The 19229-nt window shown below is 37.2% G+C and overlaps 2 protein-coding genes across 2 annotated transcripts; one reads left to right on the plus strand and one right to left on the minus strand.

The window, feature by feature from the left end:
* Nucleotides 1–1860: 1860 nt before the first annotated feature.
* On the minus strand, nucleotides 1861–15652 carry rad9b (RAD9 checkpoint clamp component B). The gene is made up of 11 exons (XM_079896629.1): nucleotides 15445–15652; nucleotides 15288–15358; nucleotides 14725–14862; nucleotides 13471–13585; nucleotides 13146–13245; nucleotides 12351–12457; nucleotides 11863–11969; nucleotides 7712–7776; nucleotides 7496–7597; nucleotides 4713–5010; nucleotides 1861–3488 (listed from the first exon to the last, which is right to left on the minus strand). Exons 1-11 carry the CDS (start codon nucleotides 15476–15478, stop codon nucleotides 3312–3314), a joined length of 1314 nt encoding a protein of 437 aa, XP_079752755.1. The 5' UTR covers nucleotides 15479–15652; the 3' UTR covers nucleotides 1861–3311.
* Nucleotides 15653–16034: 382 nt separating this feature from the next.
* Nucleotides 16035–19174, plus strand: srrd (SRR1 domain containing). The gene is made up of 7 exons (XM_079897091.1): nucleotides 16035–16387; nucleotides 16614–16654; nucleotides 16746–16909; nucleotides 16994–17092; nucleotides 17161–17312; nucleotides 18668–18713; nucleotides 18866–19174. Exons 1-7 carry the CDS (start codon nucleotides 16248–16250, stop codon nucleotides 19058–19060), a joined length of 837 nt encoding a protein of 278 aa, XP_079753217.1. The 5' UTR covers nucleotides 16035–16247; the 3' UTR covers nucleotides 19061–19174.
* Nucleotides 19175–19229: the final 55 nt, after the last annotated feature.

Below are 19229 nucleotides of genomic sequence, written 5' to 3' on the forward strand. Positions count from 1 at the left end.
AGGCCCACAACATATAAGATCCAATGGTATATTAAATTGTACACATGGGGGACTTTTTATCCTTGTGTGCACCAAAACCCATCTAGCGTTTTTGCTGCCAAAAAGCTCTTTTTTTTAGTGTCATCTGACCACAGAACCCTGTGCCGTCTGAAGATCCAGTCGTGTCTGACAACTGAATATGATGGAGTTTGTTTTTGGAGGAGCGAGGAGCATTTTTCTTGAAACCCTCCCAAACAACATGTGGGGATGTAGGGGTTGTTTGATTTTTTTTTTTAAATAGGATTTCTGACCCCAAGACTCAACTAATCTCTGCAATTCTCCATCTGTGATCATTGGAGAGTCTTTGGCCACTCAAACTTTCCTCCTCACCGTGCATTAAGACAATATAGACACACGTCCTCTTCCTGGCAGATTCATAACATCTTTAGTTGATTATAACTTCTTAATTATTGCCCTGATGGTCAAAATGGTGATTTTCAATTCTTTAGCTATTTTCTTACAGCCACTCTCTATTTTGTGAAGCTCAACAATCTTTTGCTGCACATCAGAACTATATTCTTTGGTTTTATTCATTGTGATGGATGATTAAGGGAATTTGGCCTTTGTGCTTCCTCATATTTAAACTCCTGTGAAACAAGAAGTCATAGCTGGACAATTTCATGTTCCTAGTCACCCTGGTGTGCTAAAAAAGGTACATATTAATGGGAATATACTTCAGAGATATTTTATTCATAAAAAATTCTAGGGGTATGAATAATTGTGGCCAACGTGTTTTGGAGAAAAACATTTATTTCATAATGTGATTTCCCCCCCACTTTCAATTCTTTTACTTCAATGAAAGGTTCGATTTTTTCTCCAATGTGATTCATATCAGAGCTGGGTGTTTTTTACGTTTGTCATTTTAGCTTTATTTGTAGTTGTAGTATAGTAATTGTGAGACAAATATTTAAAAAGCAAATACTGCATGTAATCTCTGATTTAATATGAGCAATTCATAAAAGCAGCATGTATAATAATTATAGAAGTATATAACAGTCTTAGATGAAGCATAGCATGTTACACTGCAGGAGACCGATGTCTTCTACCCACACAAACCGCAATGCTCGTTTCAGCTATGGAGCTATTCTAATCACACAAGCCATTTGCACCCTGATGAATTAACTGGATTACAGCGTCGGATGAGTCTTCAAGGCCACCCGCAGAAAGTAGCTGTCACACATCTAGTTCTGTAGTGATTTTAAGTTTGTTAAAGCAGAAGTGTCTAATTTTATTCAATGTGCAATAAGTCGGCTACATGTGAACTATTGGTAGATTGTCTTCCTGAAGAGAAATGAAAGACTAAAGCCCCTTTCACACAGCGCGTTGATTCCGGGAAATTGCCGTAAAATTCAGTAGCACCTCACTGCAGTACACGAGATCCAGGGGGCGGAGTTGGATCCAGATCTAAGGGGTGGAGATTGGTAGGTTTAGGGGTGGGTTTAGGGATCAGGGGGTGGAGATGGGTAGGTTTAGGCATATGTAAGGTGGGAGGAGATCTGGATCCAACTCCTCCCCCTGGATTTTGTGTTCTGCAGTGAGGACCATCTCGTAAAATTGCTAGAGTGCCTTCTGTGTGAACCCAACATGTCCCGGGATTGATGCCAGGATGGGGACATTGCCGGGATCAGTCCTGGAACGCACCCTGTGTGACCAAAAGCCAGGACCAATGCCGTAAAAGGGTATTTTGTTGCTCTTAGAAGAAAATTGGTGTTTGTCATCAACAAAGAAAGAACGTAATAATGTCAGCAAACTGGAATGAAGCAGAGACCAGGAGCTCCTTACTCTCCGCGCTGAAGCTGAGATCGTTCGGCAGCTTTGTGGAACGGTACGAGGAACGGTTAGTGTACGACCGAATCCGGGAAAAAAATGCTGGAGCGTGGTTTCTCGAGATCGAAAGTGCAGATTATTAGTAAACAGTCAGCTACATGTGAATCATTGGTAGATTGTCTTCATGAAGAGAAATGAAAGACAAAATGACACTCTTCAGGCTTTATACGACGTTAGTATACGAATCCGAATCCGAAAAAAAACTGCTAGATTATTAGTAAACTTAAGACGCTGCGTAAAAAAATCCAAGTGCATGACTACAATGGAAAGAGCGGTAGCGGAAGATTAGACTGGCCTTGCGTCACGTGTCTTTACGGGATGTGTGTGAACGCACTCACAGATTCCGGAAAATCACTGGCAGTGTGAATGAAGCAAAATCAAACAATCCTGAGACAAATCCCGGGACGCATTATCCGTGTATTTTCCGGAATCTCCGTGTGAAAGGGGCTTAAATGACACTCTTCAGCTTTAAGGCTTCCATTTCTTTGCATTTTGCAGTTCAATGTAACTGCAAGTTTTCCTACATTTTGTGCTCAATTTAGGTTTAAATTGCATGAGAGTCTGAAATACCGCACAAGTTACATCACTAGTAAGTGTTCGGAGATTGCATTTGTCAGCAGTCAACAAAACCAGTAGTAATGGTCGTGACGCTGACGTCATGAGCATGAACTAATGTGATAGCGTTACATTAGGAGCGTTACATGTGAACAGTCACATTAGGAGCTCAAATGCCTCTTCATGGGGAGCGAAATTAAGTTATGCTGGTTTGCCCGGCTGTCAAACTTAAAAAAAAAAAAGAAGTAGACCAGTTTAAGCTTCTCCCTAACATATTTTTTCAATTCAACAGTTGAGCGAAAAACACAAGGCTTTCTCTGTAAAATGCGGCGAGGTATGTTTGCAATACCGGTAATTGCTGCAGGCTTATATAACAATGGTTTTTTCAAGCAGCATTTTAAAGCAGTGAGTCAAATCTTCCTCTGACTCATTTGGTGGACACAAAGAACATGGAGTCCTTCAGTCCTTGAGAATGTTGTTTGTTTTAAAAAGTTTTCACTTATCTTCTCCACAGTGACCGAACTCCTCTGAACTGTGTGTTTATGTAGGTAGACATTCCTCAGCAACAGAAAGTGAATCTTGCCCCACTTTGCCTCTCTGAAACTTTACTGTTGTCACATAGTTTTCCTTTTATCTCTCCAAGAACAGTTTGAACACACAAAATATGTATTATACATTACAAAGATGTTCATGTAAGAACCAAAAACTAGCTTACATTAATAAAATAATACAAGTTGTGCACTAACAAGGATTAAAAGGCCTTGAGGAAGCCCTTCCAATTGAATATATATATTAAACTTTGAATCAATCCAAACTTTTTGTAAAAGATAACATATATAACCACAGAAAATATGCTGTTTTGTCTTTATAATGTACTGGGTTTATGTAGGCTACATCCTGCAGTAACGTCCATGCATTCTCTGCTTCAGATTAGCTGAAGGTGCTACCTGTACCTCCTCTGATCCTCCGTCCTCCTCTGTGTCACTGCCACAAACCAGGCTGGGCAAATCTGCAGAGTTACCGTCCCCTCCATCAGACAGCACAGCCCCGAAGAGCAGGGAGCGCATCTAGAATGAGACCCTCAAGTTGTAAATGCAAACATTTTGACCTAAATGTAGTTTGATCATTTGATGAAATTGGTGTTTTGTGTCCCTCAGTTACATACATGTAAAAACAAAACAAATATTGAACCTAGAAAGACTTTTGGTTTGGACTCACTGAATCTTCCTGAAACCGTTTGATTAAATTCTTCTGCTTTTTACCTGAAATTAGTTTTGCAGACAAATGTGTTTTAAAAACATTAACTTCTTTAATGACTAAAAACAAAATTACTATTTTAATTGACCCTATAAAGCCAAATACCTTATGTCTCTAAATTATGATCGAAATGTTGCTGTAAAAACTGCAGCACATAATCTTCTATATGCCTTCCGTAATCTGATTGTTTATACTCTTTTAACGAGCAAAAAACCTTTTATAATAATTGTAAAAACGTCCCCCTTCAGCTTGTGGTTCATGTGGGTTTTTTTGCTATGAAATCTTTATATAAGAATAACTTTTACATTGTTAGTAATATTTCAAGATGAGCAACTTAGCAACTTTATCCATACATCTTTTTTTTTTTATTATTATTATTTTTAAATCGTGTTAAAATGTGAGTATCAAATATGATCCATCAGGCCTTTGAGGAAGGTTTATTCATTCATCTCTCAATCATCATTGTATGCATGTTATGCCTATAAAAAAACCCCTAGAGCTTTGATCATAAAACTAAGCATTTAAATATTATCTTACTAAGACTTATTATTGGCAGATATAGAGTTATGACTGATATTTACATGCATTTTATGTAAGTAGTCTGCTGTGCTGTTATAAAGATCTCACTGATTTACATTACAAGCATCAGATTTCATCTTATGTTTTGGCCATATAAATATCAGCAATTGCACCAAATTTCATATTTTTTCTTCTCAGTTTTGGAAACTGACGTGTTTTTTGTTCTCACTATTTCAGACTATATGAGCCATAAAAGCCTGATGCATCAAATAGGACACATATGACAAAACTCTAAATGTAAAAAATAGAATAATGTAAAAAACATTTAACAACAAAGTTGGAGCAGGTTGTGAAGGAAAAAAATGTGTTGGTCACTACATAATTTTCATACTTCCATTTGTGCAACTCAGTTTTGACGATTTTGCTCTTATTTGAAAATATGAAATTATAATTTAGGCTATTAATCTGATAATGCCACAATGCAATTTATTGTTTGTCTGATAGAAGACTCTAACCTTAAATGTGGCTGGTGTTATTGGTGTAGTCAAGGCCGATTCAGGCACAAAAGTGGGTCTTGGCATGATCTCTCCAGGTGCATGAAGCTGAATCATCTTCCTCATGTGAAGGGCTGGATTGAACACTTCACTGCCCTGGCTGGAGACCACACATTCCCCATCAGCAATGCTCACTTCTGCTTCCATGGGGCCTTCATTTGTGGCGACTTCAGCAATGCTCACTTCTGCCTCCATGGGGTCTTCACTTGTGGAGACTTCAGCTGTGTAGGTCTTTGGGATTGTAACAGGACAGTCATCCCTAGAACACACAAGTCATGTCAAGTCACATTAATTTATAAAGCGCTTTTTAGTTTGTTGCTGCTGAAACTATGTTTCAATCATTTAAACATGCCCGTTGTTTGTTATTCTTTTTCATAGTTTTCCAAGTAAGCAATTCAACAGAATAAGACTCTCTGCTGCCCCCACCAGCTCTGGAGCATGACGTTAATGTGGTGTAAAGCATATCAAATTGACTCTCTGAAGTTTGTTGATGTTTGTTAAAGCGTAACTCTCGCCAAAATGCAACCTAGGGTCTTTTTGTGAATCTACCCGAGGCAAACTTTCATTTAAAAGCATGATTAGGATGGAAACGCCACTTTTAAGATTTACCGTATTTTCATTTTCGGTCAAATTGCCTTTTGAATGGGAGTGCTTGGGGCACGACTATGATAGCATCAAAATCGCTATTTTTAAAACACTAAGAAGGCTCGACACAACATGAAACTTTGCTATAACTCGAGCATTGAGAACATTGTTTGTGTACACAGAGTTTACTAAAAAGAAAGGTTTTGAACAACTCACTGTAGCTGTTGTTGTTTCTGGCCGATCTCCGAATGCGAATGAAGTGACTCTGAATTTTAGAAATTAGAATTCTTTCTTATATGAGGATTCTTTTTCAAATACAAGGTCAATATTGATTTTCACTAACGACAAAACAATAAATTATCTGTGAATATATATGGAACTAAGCTTTAGGAGCTTTCCATCTTTACTCTCCTCCCTGTTACGTTGCATTCGGAGATCGACTATTTTTGACTGTCAAAATACCGAAAACTGACAATTTGACCGAAAACGAAAATAGTCAATCTTAAAAGTGGCATTTCCATCCTAATTATGCTTTTAAATGAAAGTTTGCCTCGGGTAGATTCACAAAAAGACCCTAGGTTGCATTTTGGAGAGAGTTACGCTTTAACTTGGTTAAATTGCAGTACCCAAGAAATTGTATAATAAAACATCCTGTGCCTGTAAGTAAAGAGTTTGCAGCACAGCCTGAGTGATGTAAGTGCTATGGGTAACGAAACACGTGCAGGAATGTGTGAGGGACAGCAGAGGCAACAGAGAGAAGGGGACAAATCACACAGTGACAGTGGGGGAGTGTGTGTGAAGGAAAGATGAATGCATGTCTCTGAATATGTGAATTGCTCCCCAGGGGGCAGGGCTATACTATGTTCAGATTTGTCTCTGTACCAGAACTAAGGCTCACGTGACAAACGTTCAACTACAACAACTGTTTCAACTTACTCAGGAAGATCTGTTTATCTACTCCACTATGAGGGCACTGTTTAGTCAAAATTATTTAATTTAATCAAAATGAAAATTCTGCCATCTTTTACTTAACCTCATGTTGTTTCCAAACTCGTACGAGTGTCTTTCTCTCTGCTCTCTGCATCCTTTCAAACATTTATGGTGTCATTTTGAGCATTCAATTCCATTATATGTTAAAGAATGGCCTTTTGTGGTTCATGGAAGAAATTCATATTCTATTCCTAGGATGAACTGTCCCTTTAAAAAATCATCTCCTCGTGATCAGTCCCTTGTTTCTCCTCATTTGTAAATTGCATTAGATTAAAGCATCTACTAAATAAATGTATGTGTTTTTATATCATTATTATTATTTTATAATTATATAATATTTATTTTTATTATCTAAATTTTTTTTAGTGTTCAAATAATTAACAATCATTTTCTTCCAAACAGGAATCAACATAAAAGGCCTTGTTGTTGGATGGTAGACTTTGTCTTTACACTAAACAGCTCTGTTGACATCTAACAAATGCAAATAAACCCTTTGCCCTTTTAAAATCAAGAGATAAAAAAAATCAAGACTAGATATTTATTTTAGCTTTCACTAGCATGAATTATTGCAGGTTGGCTGTATAAACAGTCAGCGGTGACGTAGTAGTGCACGCAACAGGTGACCCAGATGTTTGTTTCTGCTTGAGACTAACACACAGAACCACTGACACTGATACAAGCACAAACTCTACGAGGAGGCGGGGCAAATTCAGTGACATCACTGCCCAGACTGGAAGAGTTACAGTGATAGATTAGAGAGAGACAGGCCAGCATGTCTATATGTAAGCCGAGGTAAACTAGAGAACTAAAGCCGTCACTGAACTCGGCTGCTGTCTTGGTACTTATGGACAAGGCTCTATGTCTCAGTGGTTTTTCATTTGCATTGCACCTAAAATTTGAAATTATAGGAAACAGACTGAAACAAGATTACACGGTGGAATATTCTGTCTATTTGGGAGGGCCAGAGTCTTCTTAAAAATAAATGTATATTCTGTTTCAGAATTTAAATCATGCAGGTTTAGAACAACATGAAGGTTAAGTAAATGATAAAAAAAAAAATTACTTATGCATGAAATGTTCCTTTAAGAACATCAGTCCATCATGAAAATACAAAGTCTGCTGTGAACGTACAGTATGTGCATGTGAGTATGAGGGTTAAAATGAAATACCCAGGTGCAGGTTGAGATGGACTTTCGAGGTTTGGATCCGTTAAGGTGGACAACACAACATGGGCCTCCAGCGTCATGTCTTTTACAGAGAAGGATACAGGCCTGAAAGAGTTCAGAATCATTCAACTTAACAGCTATAGTTGGTTAGTAGCTAAAAATATGACTTTATGCTAAATATATGTGGGTTTGGTATTGAAAACAAAATAAAAGTCTTACTGTCCAGCAATACCAAACTGACAAGATATTGGTAGACCATAAGCCTCAGCAAAGGACAGCAGCCCCTAAAAGCAATTTAATAAATAATTATTTTCATTTTATATATATATATATATATATATATTAGTGGTGGGCCGTTATCGGCGTTAACGCGCTGCGTTAACGCGAGACTCTTATCGCGCGATAAAAAAAATATCGCCGTTAATCTATTCCCCAAATTGGGTTGGGAGATGATGACGCAATCTACCCGCGGCCGCGAGGTAAACCCGGCTGCAACGCATATTCGTCGTCATCTTAAGTAAACACGGCTGAAAGTGAAATCTGCAACATCCATTATTTGGACTTGGTTCGGATTTAAGCCGTCCGACAAACAGCAGCAAACTATAGACACAGTGTGTGGGGTAACGGTTCGGTAAGTTAACACACGACTAATCCGTTCTACCACCTCAAATTCAAAACGAAACATGATATCACTGAATACCAGCGCGCGCGTATTATTCCCAATATATCTTAGTGGTGTAACGTTAACACATAATCTCTGTCTATGCCCGATTTTAAGATTCGTTGTTGTGTTTCTTTTTAACTGAAAAGACATCAGTTAGACAATATTATCACTTTAAATTTGGGGTTTCATAAGCTCAAAGCTATAATAAACATTAGACCTACTTAAGTCTCTGCAGCTAGTGTACTTAAATTTTATTTATCTGCAAAATTATGTTGTATACTTACAGTTTTGCACAATATATGTTCTCAAAACTACATATACCCTTTAAAAAAAATACATTTAGCAGTTGTTTAGCAGGGTCTGTGTAACCTGTTCTGAAATGGTTTTATTATAATATACTGTATATCGTTATCGCAAGAGGCTGCAATGTATATCACAGTATAGATTTTAGGCCATATCGCCCATCCCTAATTGATAGCCTATAGTAGTTGATAATAACATAGGCCTACCTAATGTTGCCTATGGACGGTAACAGTACAGTAGTAACCTTTACAGTCTATGAGTAGAACAGCTTTCTCAAGCAGTCTGTGATGCATTTTGGAAACAGGAGATGAGCCCCTGGTCTAATACGCCACCTGGCTTGAGAAACCCGTTCACAAAGACTTACTTTTATAGTCATTATTTGGGTAGCACACATATTCTGAATGCCTTCGGCAGAATTCAAATGAGCCATTTTAATCTAGATTAATCTAGATTAATTTCAAAATTAATCTAGATTAATCTAGATTAAAAAAATTAATCTATGCCCACCTCTAATATATATACACACACATACACACATATATATATATATATATTATATATATATATATATATATATACATAAATATATGCACAATACTGAATAATTAAGACCTGCCAAAACAGATTTGTACAGCGCTTTATACACCAGGAACACACTGATCCGAACACACTGATCTGAACTGACCCCGTTTAAGACTGCGTGAGGAGAAGGTCAGTCATGTGTGTCCAGACCACAGTGTGCTGTCCAGTGCTGTAACTCTTTGTGACAGGTTATCTGGTTCGAATCCAAGCATCTGTCCCACTGCATCAATGACTGACACAAATACACTGTGGCCTGCCAAGAAGTTACGCCACTGACACAGCCAAAGCGCGTACGTGAAAGGGGTCGGTACTATCAGGGCATAATCCAGTGCCACGAGATCTCCCTGGATATCAGGGTCAAAGGTTGAGCTAGAGAATACAAAATTAACTTGTGTTTATAGTTTATCTTGGATACATTACAATTCCAAAATCACGTAAGTGATCATCGAGCATGATTGTAGTTTCATGTTTTTTCTTTTTTCTTTTTTTTAAACGTTTCGTATTTTTTAGAGGTGTGTAATCCAACTATTCATATATTTTTTTGAGAAAAGTAATATTGCTGATTACAGTTTTTTCCAATTGCTAACACACTAAAATGACATGCACAGCACAACTATTTAAACTGACACACAGAGAGCAAAACCTCTTCTCAAGTCTCTAAAAGTCTAAACACATTTTCTGCTTTACACACATTTTGCAATTCAAAATGGCACTTTTTAAATGCACTCAACACGGTTTTCTGCATTAGACACAACAATCTGACATAAAGTCACATGTTTGCCATTTCAAAACACTGCCATTCAAAATGACACTACATGAGCTGATTGGCCGATACATGTGTCACCTGACCAAACACCTCAATGGTTAATTGTTAACACTTCAATCTTTTTCAGTTTACTGTTTTTTTGTGAGCATATTATTGTTCAGTCCAATGTAAATACATGTTGTACTGACTTGTTTGGTGAAAAATAAAAAATAAAAAAGTTTCAACAGCATTTGTATCTGCAAATATTTCTGTGCATGTGCACAATCTGAATACTTTTCTACAATTTGAACTATTTTAGTATTATGGCAAAGCATACTAAAGATGAGAGTGCTTTTCATTATGCCCAACAGTGTGTAGTTGGTTAGACAGAAATCTGGTAATATGAATGAAGTGTGCGCCATTTCGTGCAAAAGGTTGATTTTGATAATGCCATTTGTAGTTTTGGTTGCAGTGCTTCATTTTGCAGGATATATCAGGTATTTTGCAGTTTGGGTGTGTGGTTTTGTGAAGTATTTTGATAAAACTAGCCTAGTTTGCAAAATTGTGTGTTAGCAATTGGAAAAAACTGTAATGCAGATTACCACAAAATAAATAAAATAGCACACCAGGATGCAAGTAAAGGGGACCTTATTATGCATCTTTTTTTTTACATGTTCAACTTTCTTTAGAGTGTAATGTTGCTGTTTGTGCATGAAAAAGCTCTGCAACGTTACAAAGTCACTCCAAAGTGAGTTATTCTCTATAATAACTGAACTCCCTGAAACGGCTCCATTGTAGTCTTGAGTTTTCTTCCGGGAACGAACATGTCACAATATTCCTCACACAAAATAAAGGGGCGGGGCTTGATTGAGTTGCGTTAGTAGTGTGTTGAAACTCGCCATTAAGGGACGGGAAATTTCAGAAGCACACTCGAAATGGTTGACCAATCACAACACACTGATCCAGCTGACCAATCAGAGCACTTTGAGCTTTTCGGAAGGAGGGGCTTCATAGAAACATTAAAGGGATAGTTCACTTTGAAATTAAATTTTGGTATGTTTTAGCTTACCTCAAGGGCATCCAAGATGTAGGTGTCTTTGTTTCTGCAGTAGTTTCAATTTTGATATTTTTAGGTAAAACCGTTCTTGTCTGTCAGTCATATAATGCAGGTCTATGGTCACTATCTCAAAGAGCATGCACAGTGAAGTCCAAATTAAACAATTCCCCATCGTAAGTACACATTGATGGCCTAAGACAAGAAACGAGCAGTTTGTGTGAGAAAACGAACAGTATTTATATCGTTTTTACCTCTTATACACAACCACGTCCAAGTGATCTGAGGGCGCGCGCGCTTCCTGGTGTGTGACGTGTGCGCGTGTTCTGGCTTAGTCTGCGCAAGCGCCGGAAAGTGTACAAGAGGTAAAAACGATATAAATACTGTTCATTTTCTCACACAAACCGCTCGTTTCGTGTCTTAGGCCATCAATGTGTACTTACGATGGGGAATTGTTTAATTTGGACTTCTCTGTGCATGCTCTTTGAGATAGTGACCATAGACCTGCATTATATGACTGACAGACAAGAACAGTTTGACCTAAAAATATCAAAATTGAAACTACTGCGGAAAAAAAGACACCTACATCTTGGATGCCCTTGAGGTAAGCTAAAACATACCAAAATTTAATTTCAAAGTGAACTATCCCTTTAACTAAACAGAGCGTTACTGACAGAGGAGTTGTAACAATGTAAAATATGTGAAAATATTCACATTAAAAAAATATTCACCCAAAAACAAAATCAAGACTTTGAAAAAAGGTCATAATAGCTCCCCTTTAAAAGTTGGAGTCCGTTCAGTTCACATGCATGACACACTTTCTGTGAACTCGCCTGAGTGAATATGATCACACAGCGACTACATTGCAGGACAGAAATAAGTGGCAATAAATACGGAAAGATCCTCATGCACTGATCAGATCACACATCATATAAAACATTCTGGCATGTGGACACTAACACCTCACCTCTACACATATTCTGCGTATTCAAGTGGTAAAACATGTTGTACTGGACGCTCACCCTCAGTTCTTTTAGGCAAAAGGTCACGGCTGAATCCTCTCCAACCTGGAAATAGTCGAACTCATCTGGGTGCAGCATCAGCTCGGTGTTCATGCCGTTAATACAACCTGATATCAAACAAACAAGATCTAATTAATGCAGGAACACAATGTTTAAACATCTGAGTATGCAGGAGCTATGTATACATTAAGTCTAAATACATGTACGTTGCACGCAGTTCTGAATTTATGTAAATTACTTTCCTCTCCAGCAAATATAGATGTAATACTAGCTAACTGAATACCGCCGACTATTTAGATAGTAAGTGAAGGAATGAAAAACACACTGCACATTTACTTTAGTGAGTGTCATCCATTAAATGGAAAGCTAATTTCAATTGGTGTCAAAATATTTTAATATTTATATATTTAAAATTAATGTTAATGCTATATACTGCAAGAATGGTAAGAGTGCTAGATGGTAGTATACTATTAAAAACACAGCCTTACCATTTTCTTCCTCATAAAAGGTCTTCAATGCTACTTTATAAGAGGAAATGGAAAGAGTGACCTCTTCTTGTGAAATCGGGAAATGCACCACAATGTCGCCTAAAAGTCTGACACGGGAACAAAAATGGTTTGAAGTCAGCTTATGATTTGGACTATTCTACTAAAAATGAAATGTTAACTATTTACAATGAGGTCCTAATGTGCTTGTTAAAGTGTTAGCTAACATTAACTAACAGTTGAGCAATACATTTGTTACAGTATTGCTAACGTTATGATTGTTAGTTCATGTTAGCTCAGGTGCATTAAATTATACTAACAGATGCAACTTTTGATTTTAGTAGTAGGTCATGTGTGTGTGTGTGTGTGTGTGTGTGTGTACTTGTACAACTATCTTTGTGAGGACCAGTTTGAGTTTTAGACCATTGGAGTGAGGACAAAGAGAGGAAAGTGAGGACATTTAGGCCGGTCTGAGAGCCTTTAAAGGCCTGTTTGAGGGTCAAGACTTGGTTTTAGGGATAAGGTTATAATGAGGTTAAGGGTCGGTTTAGGGTCAGGGTTCGGGTTAGGCACTTAGTTGTGATGGGTAAGGTTAGGGTAAGTGGCCAGAGATTGCATTGTGTCAATGAATGTCCTCATAAAGATAGATGTACAAGAAAGTGTGTGTGTGTGTGTGTGTGTGTGTTGTGTGTGTGTGTGTGTGTGTGTGTGTGTGTGTGTGTGTGTGTGTGTGTGTGTGTGTGTGTGTGTGTGTGTGTGTGTGTGTGTGAGTGTGTGTGTGTGTGTGTGAGTGTTTACTTGGACTGGGCCTTCAGGACATTTGGACAGAGGTGAGCTGGGAACACGGCCTGCAAAGCTTCACTTTCCTGATACCCCAAATTATGAGTCTTGGTTATTCCTAAAACACACACATATAAGTGCCAACATCTTGATTAGAACAAATGTGATAAGTTGTGATGAATTATGCAATATGGAAATGATTTCTAGCATCTCATCATCACAGAAGAGAGTCCAGTTGAAGTGTGCTGACACCCTGTGACTACAACCGCCAACATCAATCTGTTCATCCCTCTGTCAATGCATTACCAGCTTCAATACATATTTCACATGCAAATGAACCAACCGTGTCTGCAGTGAAACTGAAATATCACTCTGCAGTCTGGGATATTGATGGTTATCTCACATCTATCCACACTTCGCTCTCTCCACGCAACACAGCGGAACAGGGGAAGAACGCACTGAAAAATATTTTTTAAAAGCATACAATAACCAGTAAATACTGTGCATGAATAATACTGATGGATATGAGGGTATTTATACAGGGCTGCCAACTCTCACGCATTGAGCGTGAGACTCACGCAATTGACACTTTTCACACGCTCTCACGCCACACATCCATTTTCTCACGCACAGAAAAATTGCGGAGCAAAGAGGTACTTTTAATATTAAACTAATTCTCATCTCTTAGATTCCGTCAATTTTATTACGAAATTCAGACAAAAATACGTTTGGCGCTTGTAAATGTGACGTGACAGATCGCTGAGCGCCTCAGTTCAAGTGCACGTGAACCGATCATCTGTTACTTTTTTATTTAAAGATGCAGTACAACTTACCGAAAGTATACATAATATCGACCAATTAGTGCCATTTAATGACCATAGCATGTTAATTGAATAGAAAAAATAGCTTGAGAGGAGATTTTGCTGAGCACTATATTACATATTTATTATATTTTTACTTATGCCATTAAATCATTGTTATTATAACAAAAACTGCATTATATTTAATTTAATTTGTTATTTTTAACCTTTAATAATACCAGCAGATTGGGCCCTCTATGTTTAGAGCATTAGGTGAGATTATTTTTTTAAATAAAATTTAAAATAAACATGTATCCAAATTAGTCAATATTGAATCAAAATCGGAATCAAATCACAAGAATGGAATTGAAATTTTTGTCAAGCAATAATAAAAACTGTATCCTACCAGTCATTGTACAATGTAAACATTGTAACATGTTGTCACTAAACTTCATAAAATTCTATTTAGTTACCAAATGTTTTGACAATCACAATTACACTTATTGTGATGCAATATTTGTTTTTACACCCCCTCCCCCCTCCCCTCCCAGAAAAAAAAAATCTCACTCCAAGCTAAACTAAAAAGTTGGCAGCCCTGTTTATATCACCGGTTATAATAATGCTTTATTTTAAAACATGTTATTAAATAGGCCTAACATTCCATGTAATCACATGTTAAAAAGACCATTGTGTTGTTTTTTTTGTTTTTTTGCATTTAACAAAAATTATTCAGTAATAATAACATTGACCAAACCTTCAAGACTTAAATGAAACCTATGGTTCTGAGTGTTTAGTACCTTTATGTTTAGTTTACATTTTACAGCATCACAGTCTTTCTGGGTGTCTGGATCTGGAATATACTTCTGGAAGAACAGAGGAGTGAAGTAGAAACAGGCATAAGCCGATTGAGACGAGCTGACTGTCCTTACAGCCAACTATAGATGAGAGAGAGAGACAGAAAGAGGAAGAATTAGAAATGACAGACAAAAGTTAGTAACACTTTAAAATAAGGTCCCAGCTGTTATCATAGCATTAACTAACAAAGAGAAATGCATTTGTTATAGTATTTATTCATGTTGTTAAATTTAGTTATTAAAATACAACTGATCATTGTTGGTCATGTTAGCTTAAATTAATAACTAAGATTACTAAATGCATTATAAGTATTTTCAATGCCAACAACTGGAACCTTGTTGTTAAGTGTTACCAATAAGTTTAAACACTAAAAGATTGTGTCTTAAAACATAGTGTCTGATGTCTAATAAGGCAGCTCACCAGTTTTTGAGACACATCCTAGTATATATGCACGTGTGTGTGTGTGTGTGTGTGTGTGTGTGTGTGTGTGTGTGTATGAGCCTACCCCTTCCTCCAGTGGATCCAACCATATTTCTTCACCAATTCTTGACAGAGCATGAACTGCTTTTCCAAATACTAAAAACAGTAATGTTAAACAGAGGTGTTTATAAACAAATGAAACGCGGAGAGTGTAGATAATATCGAGTATAAATGTGTCATACCTTTAATGCCATTGCCTTCAATAATACACTTCATTTTATTTTCCTTCGTTCAATAACTTATTTGCCGCAAGAAGATTAGACGCGAAACTACCTATTCTCATTATTCATATAAAGCAAAAAATTCTGACAGGAAACGTTGAGAATTTAGAGAATAAAAACTATAAAAAGTTTTTCCTCAGATTTCCTCAGTGCTTGCGAGCGGGAAAGAAGCGAGCGCGCGCCATCTAGTGTCCGACACACGCGCGCGCGCCAGTGATCTCAAGTTTATTTAGGATTTTATTGAGTTTAATAATATAATATAATATAATATAATATAATATAATATACCTGAAACCGTTCAACAGGGAATAAATACTAACCTTTCCACAAGTTACACAAAAAAATAGACCATCAATACTGTATAGAACGGAAAGTAGTGGACGTGTGCATAAAGATTCACACGAATAAATCAACATACTACAGATCATACACACATGTACCTCTTGATTAGAGAAATATATATTTATTAGCGTCTTAACAATGTGTGCCATTTTAAAAATGTGTTGTATAAAGCATAGGAACTGTATATATTGAGAACAGGATTAAAGGCCGACCGGAAGGATTAAATCGTAACACAAAACACTCACATGGTTGTCTTGATATAAACATCTCAGATGCTATAAGTTTATAAGAGAGTCGTTTACACTATTCAAATACAAAATGTGTTCATATGGAAGCCGACTGATCCTAACTTAGTTTGATCACGTATTGCGTGCAGTCTGACCGTAAATTGTCTTATTCTGGGTAAAGAGGGTTTGGTTGTTATGGCTTGTAATGATGAGTGGCAGGTAGCAGGACGTCGTAAAGGAGCTGCTAGAAGAGGACAACATCCTTCAAACCCAAAACTAGACTCACACCAGGTGTCTGACTGCAAACTGGACAAACAGAAGATGACAAACGCCATGTGAGAGTTTATCTGACATGTCAAATCCAAGCAGTGACACAGTTAGACATGTTACCATTATATTCTTTTAAATACATTGGAGTTCCATGTAAATAGGAAAGTACATTAATCTGGTAATCCATCATATTACCATCTGATACCAGTACCTTTTTTATGTTATGCAATTATGTTAATGTTTGTATTCATATTGTCTGCAAGCTCTCTGAAATGTTCTTCTCCTTCACAGGAATGAACTGAGAGGAGAAAACGTCTGGATGGAATGGAGAGGTGATGTCGAACTACTGCAGTACGGGCCATACATTTAAATATAATGTACTATTTTTTAAATAAATTACCATATTCGCATCTCCACCTCCAGATATCCTGTCCAAGCGTCTTCTTTCCAATGCTTCTGGGTCTTCAGATCTGAATGGAGATGCGTCTCTTCAGCACTGTGTGTGTTATGGTTTGGGTAAATTTGCTTCTTGTGTATCTGCCCGATACCAGCTAGCAATGTTGTTACTGCTTCTAGAGACGCTCCAGGTATACAATTTTCATTTATATGATATGATTTGTCCAATTAAGCATTGTATTTTTAATGCAATTAAATTTGTAATGCTTTCTCAGATTCCAGTGGGCAGTTGCAGTGTGTATGATCCGGTGTTTTCTGCGTCGGAGTGTGATGCTCTCAAAGAGCTCGGCTTCACCGTGCTGACTGAAAATGAGGTGCGTCACACATAGTGTCAATATAATTTTGTTCTGCGCTCAGGTTTATAGCATCGTTTTCCTAACAGGAGGGAAAGCGCCCAGTTTATCAACCCACCCTGTTCTACCTGATTCATTGTGGGAAGGCTCTGTACAACAACCTGCTGTGGAGAAACTGGACGCCTCAGACATTGCAAAAAATTATTATAATTGGCAACCATTTTCATGGCATTCAAGAAAGGTAGGTGCCTAATACACATGACCAAAAGCATGTGGACGTCCTCACTATTTCAGCTCCCAGCAAGCCAGTTTCTCTTGCCCAACATCAGTGTGAGCATAAATGTTTATAAAAACAAAGGGTGAAGCAGCTCCTTGTTAATGCACATGGTTTTACAATTAAAGGGATACTTCACCGATTAGCATTAAGCTTTGTATCAGTAGAAATCCCGGTAGTATTTTCGAATGACGTGCTTCCCTCCCTCATGTCCCCCTGAGACGAGAGATTTCTGTATTGTGTGTCTGGAAAAAAACTCTGATGACGCAAAAATCGCCATTTAGCTCATCAGAGGCTCTTCTGTCCAGAGGCGAGAGACTCCAGCCAGTAGGAGGAGCTCGTCCCGCATGTGCTCAACCCGCCCATAGGGGGATCTCACCATAAAACGCCGTCTTTTCAGTTTCGAGTCGACTAGTAGCCTAGCTGTATCATTTCTCCCGATACTGCCCTCTGTAACCGGTGGGCGTGGCTTGGGAGTGTCCTCGTAGGGCAGCGAAGCAAGTGCATTCTGGGAGTTGTTGTCTTTCATCCACATGAGATGGCTTTTCTGGCTTTTCTCAGTCTAGAAAGCACCAACTTCTAAAATAATTTCACATTTAAATACACATTCATCTTTCCAGCGGTGAAATATCCCTTTAAATGTTCAACAAGCACCTATGAGTGTTGCGTTCAGCTGTCCACATACTGCATCTCATATAAATCTCTAACTACAAGACAGGATTATTATCATTAACTAAAACCATAAAAAACATGCTATGTGTAAAATAAAATAATAAAAAATGTAAAAAAAACTTTATTCCAGCTTGTCAAGGTAACATTATTCAGTTCTTGATATACTAAAATAACTAAAGCTGAAATTAAAATTAAATAAATAAAAACTGAAATGAAAACTTAACAAATTAAAATTAGTTAACATTAATGTATTAACTAACAAGCAATACATTTGTTACAGTATTTATTAATCTTTGTTGATAAAAATCCAGCTTTGTTTAATGCTATTTACAAATGTTAACAAATACAACATTTAATTTCCATAATGTATTAGTAAATGTTGAAATTAATATTAACTAAGATTAATAAATACTGTAGGAAGTATTGTTCATTTTTAGTTCATGTTAACTAAAGTCAACTAATGAAACTTTATTATAAAGTGTAATCAAACTATTAAATAACACTATAATAATATCATTTATAGAATATAAAAAAGAAACACTGCTACAAGCTTAGTATTTACTACTTTATGCTGCTGAAAAGGCAAAATTGTGTGTATGTTTAACCAACCGAGTGTTTTATTCATGATGTCTGTTTAATTTTCTTCTTAGGATGCTTCAGAGAGAGTTTGAGAGAGACTACAGCTTCCTTTCAAATGTAACTTTGACTTTTATTTACAGTACACCTTACAATTCATGCATTTTTATGAAGAGAGAATTGTCTGATGAAGTGTCAATTGAATGTCTTTGTTCTGTTCTTTCGACACTATTAATATCAGAAAAGTGGCCTTGACTCAGCTGTCGTTTTAGGTGACAAGTGCGTGTGACGAGACGCCTCTGCCCTGCGCACCGCGCTTCATGGATGTGTTCAATGACACGGCGCTCATTCAGTTCCCTCTGGAAAAGCTGAACAAACTGCCAGAAACCATGTGGATTGAGCCTTCAGAGCCACTGTACCAACACTGCCAAGATCTCGAGATCATCCAGAGAGAGAGAAAGAGCTGAAAACATCACCATTGCTTATTTTTTGTTACATTTTACTAGTTCGTTTCCAGTTTCTTCTTGTATATACATTTGGGTTTTTTATTCAAATAATAAAAATAAGACTTTTTTTTTAAAGTCTTAAAGGGGAAGTGTTATATTTTTTGCACCACTAATGTCACCAAGACAGCGA

This window comes from Squalius cephalus, assembly GCF_949319135.1.
Source record: "Squalius cephalus genome assembly, chromosome: 16".
NCBI lineage: Eukaryota > Metazoa > Chordata > Actinopteri > Cypriniformes > Leuciscidae > Squalius > Squalius cephalus.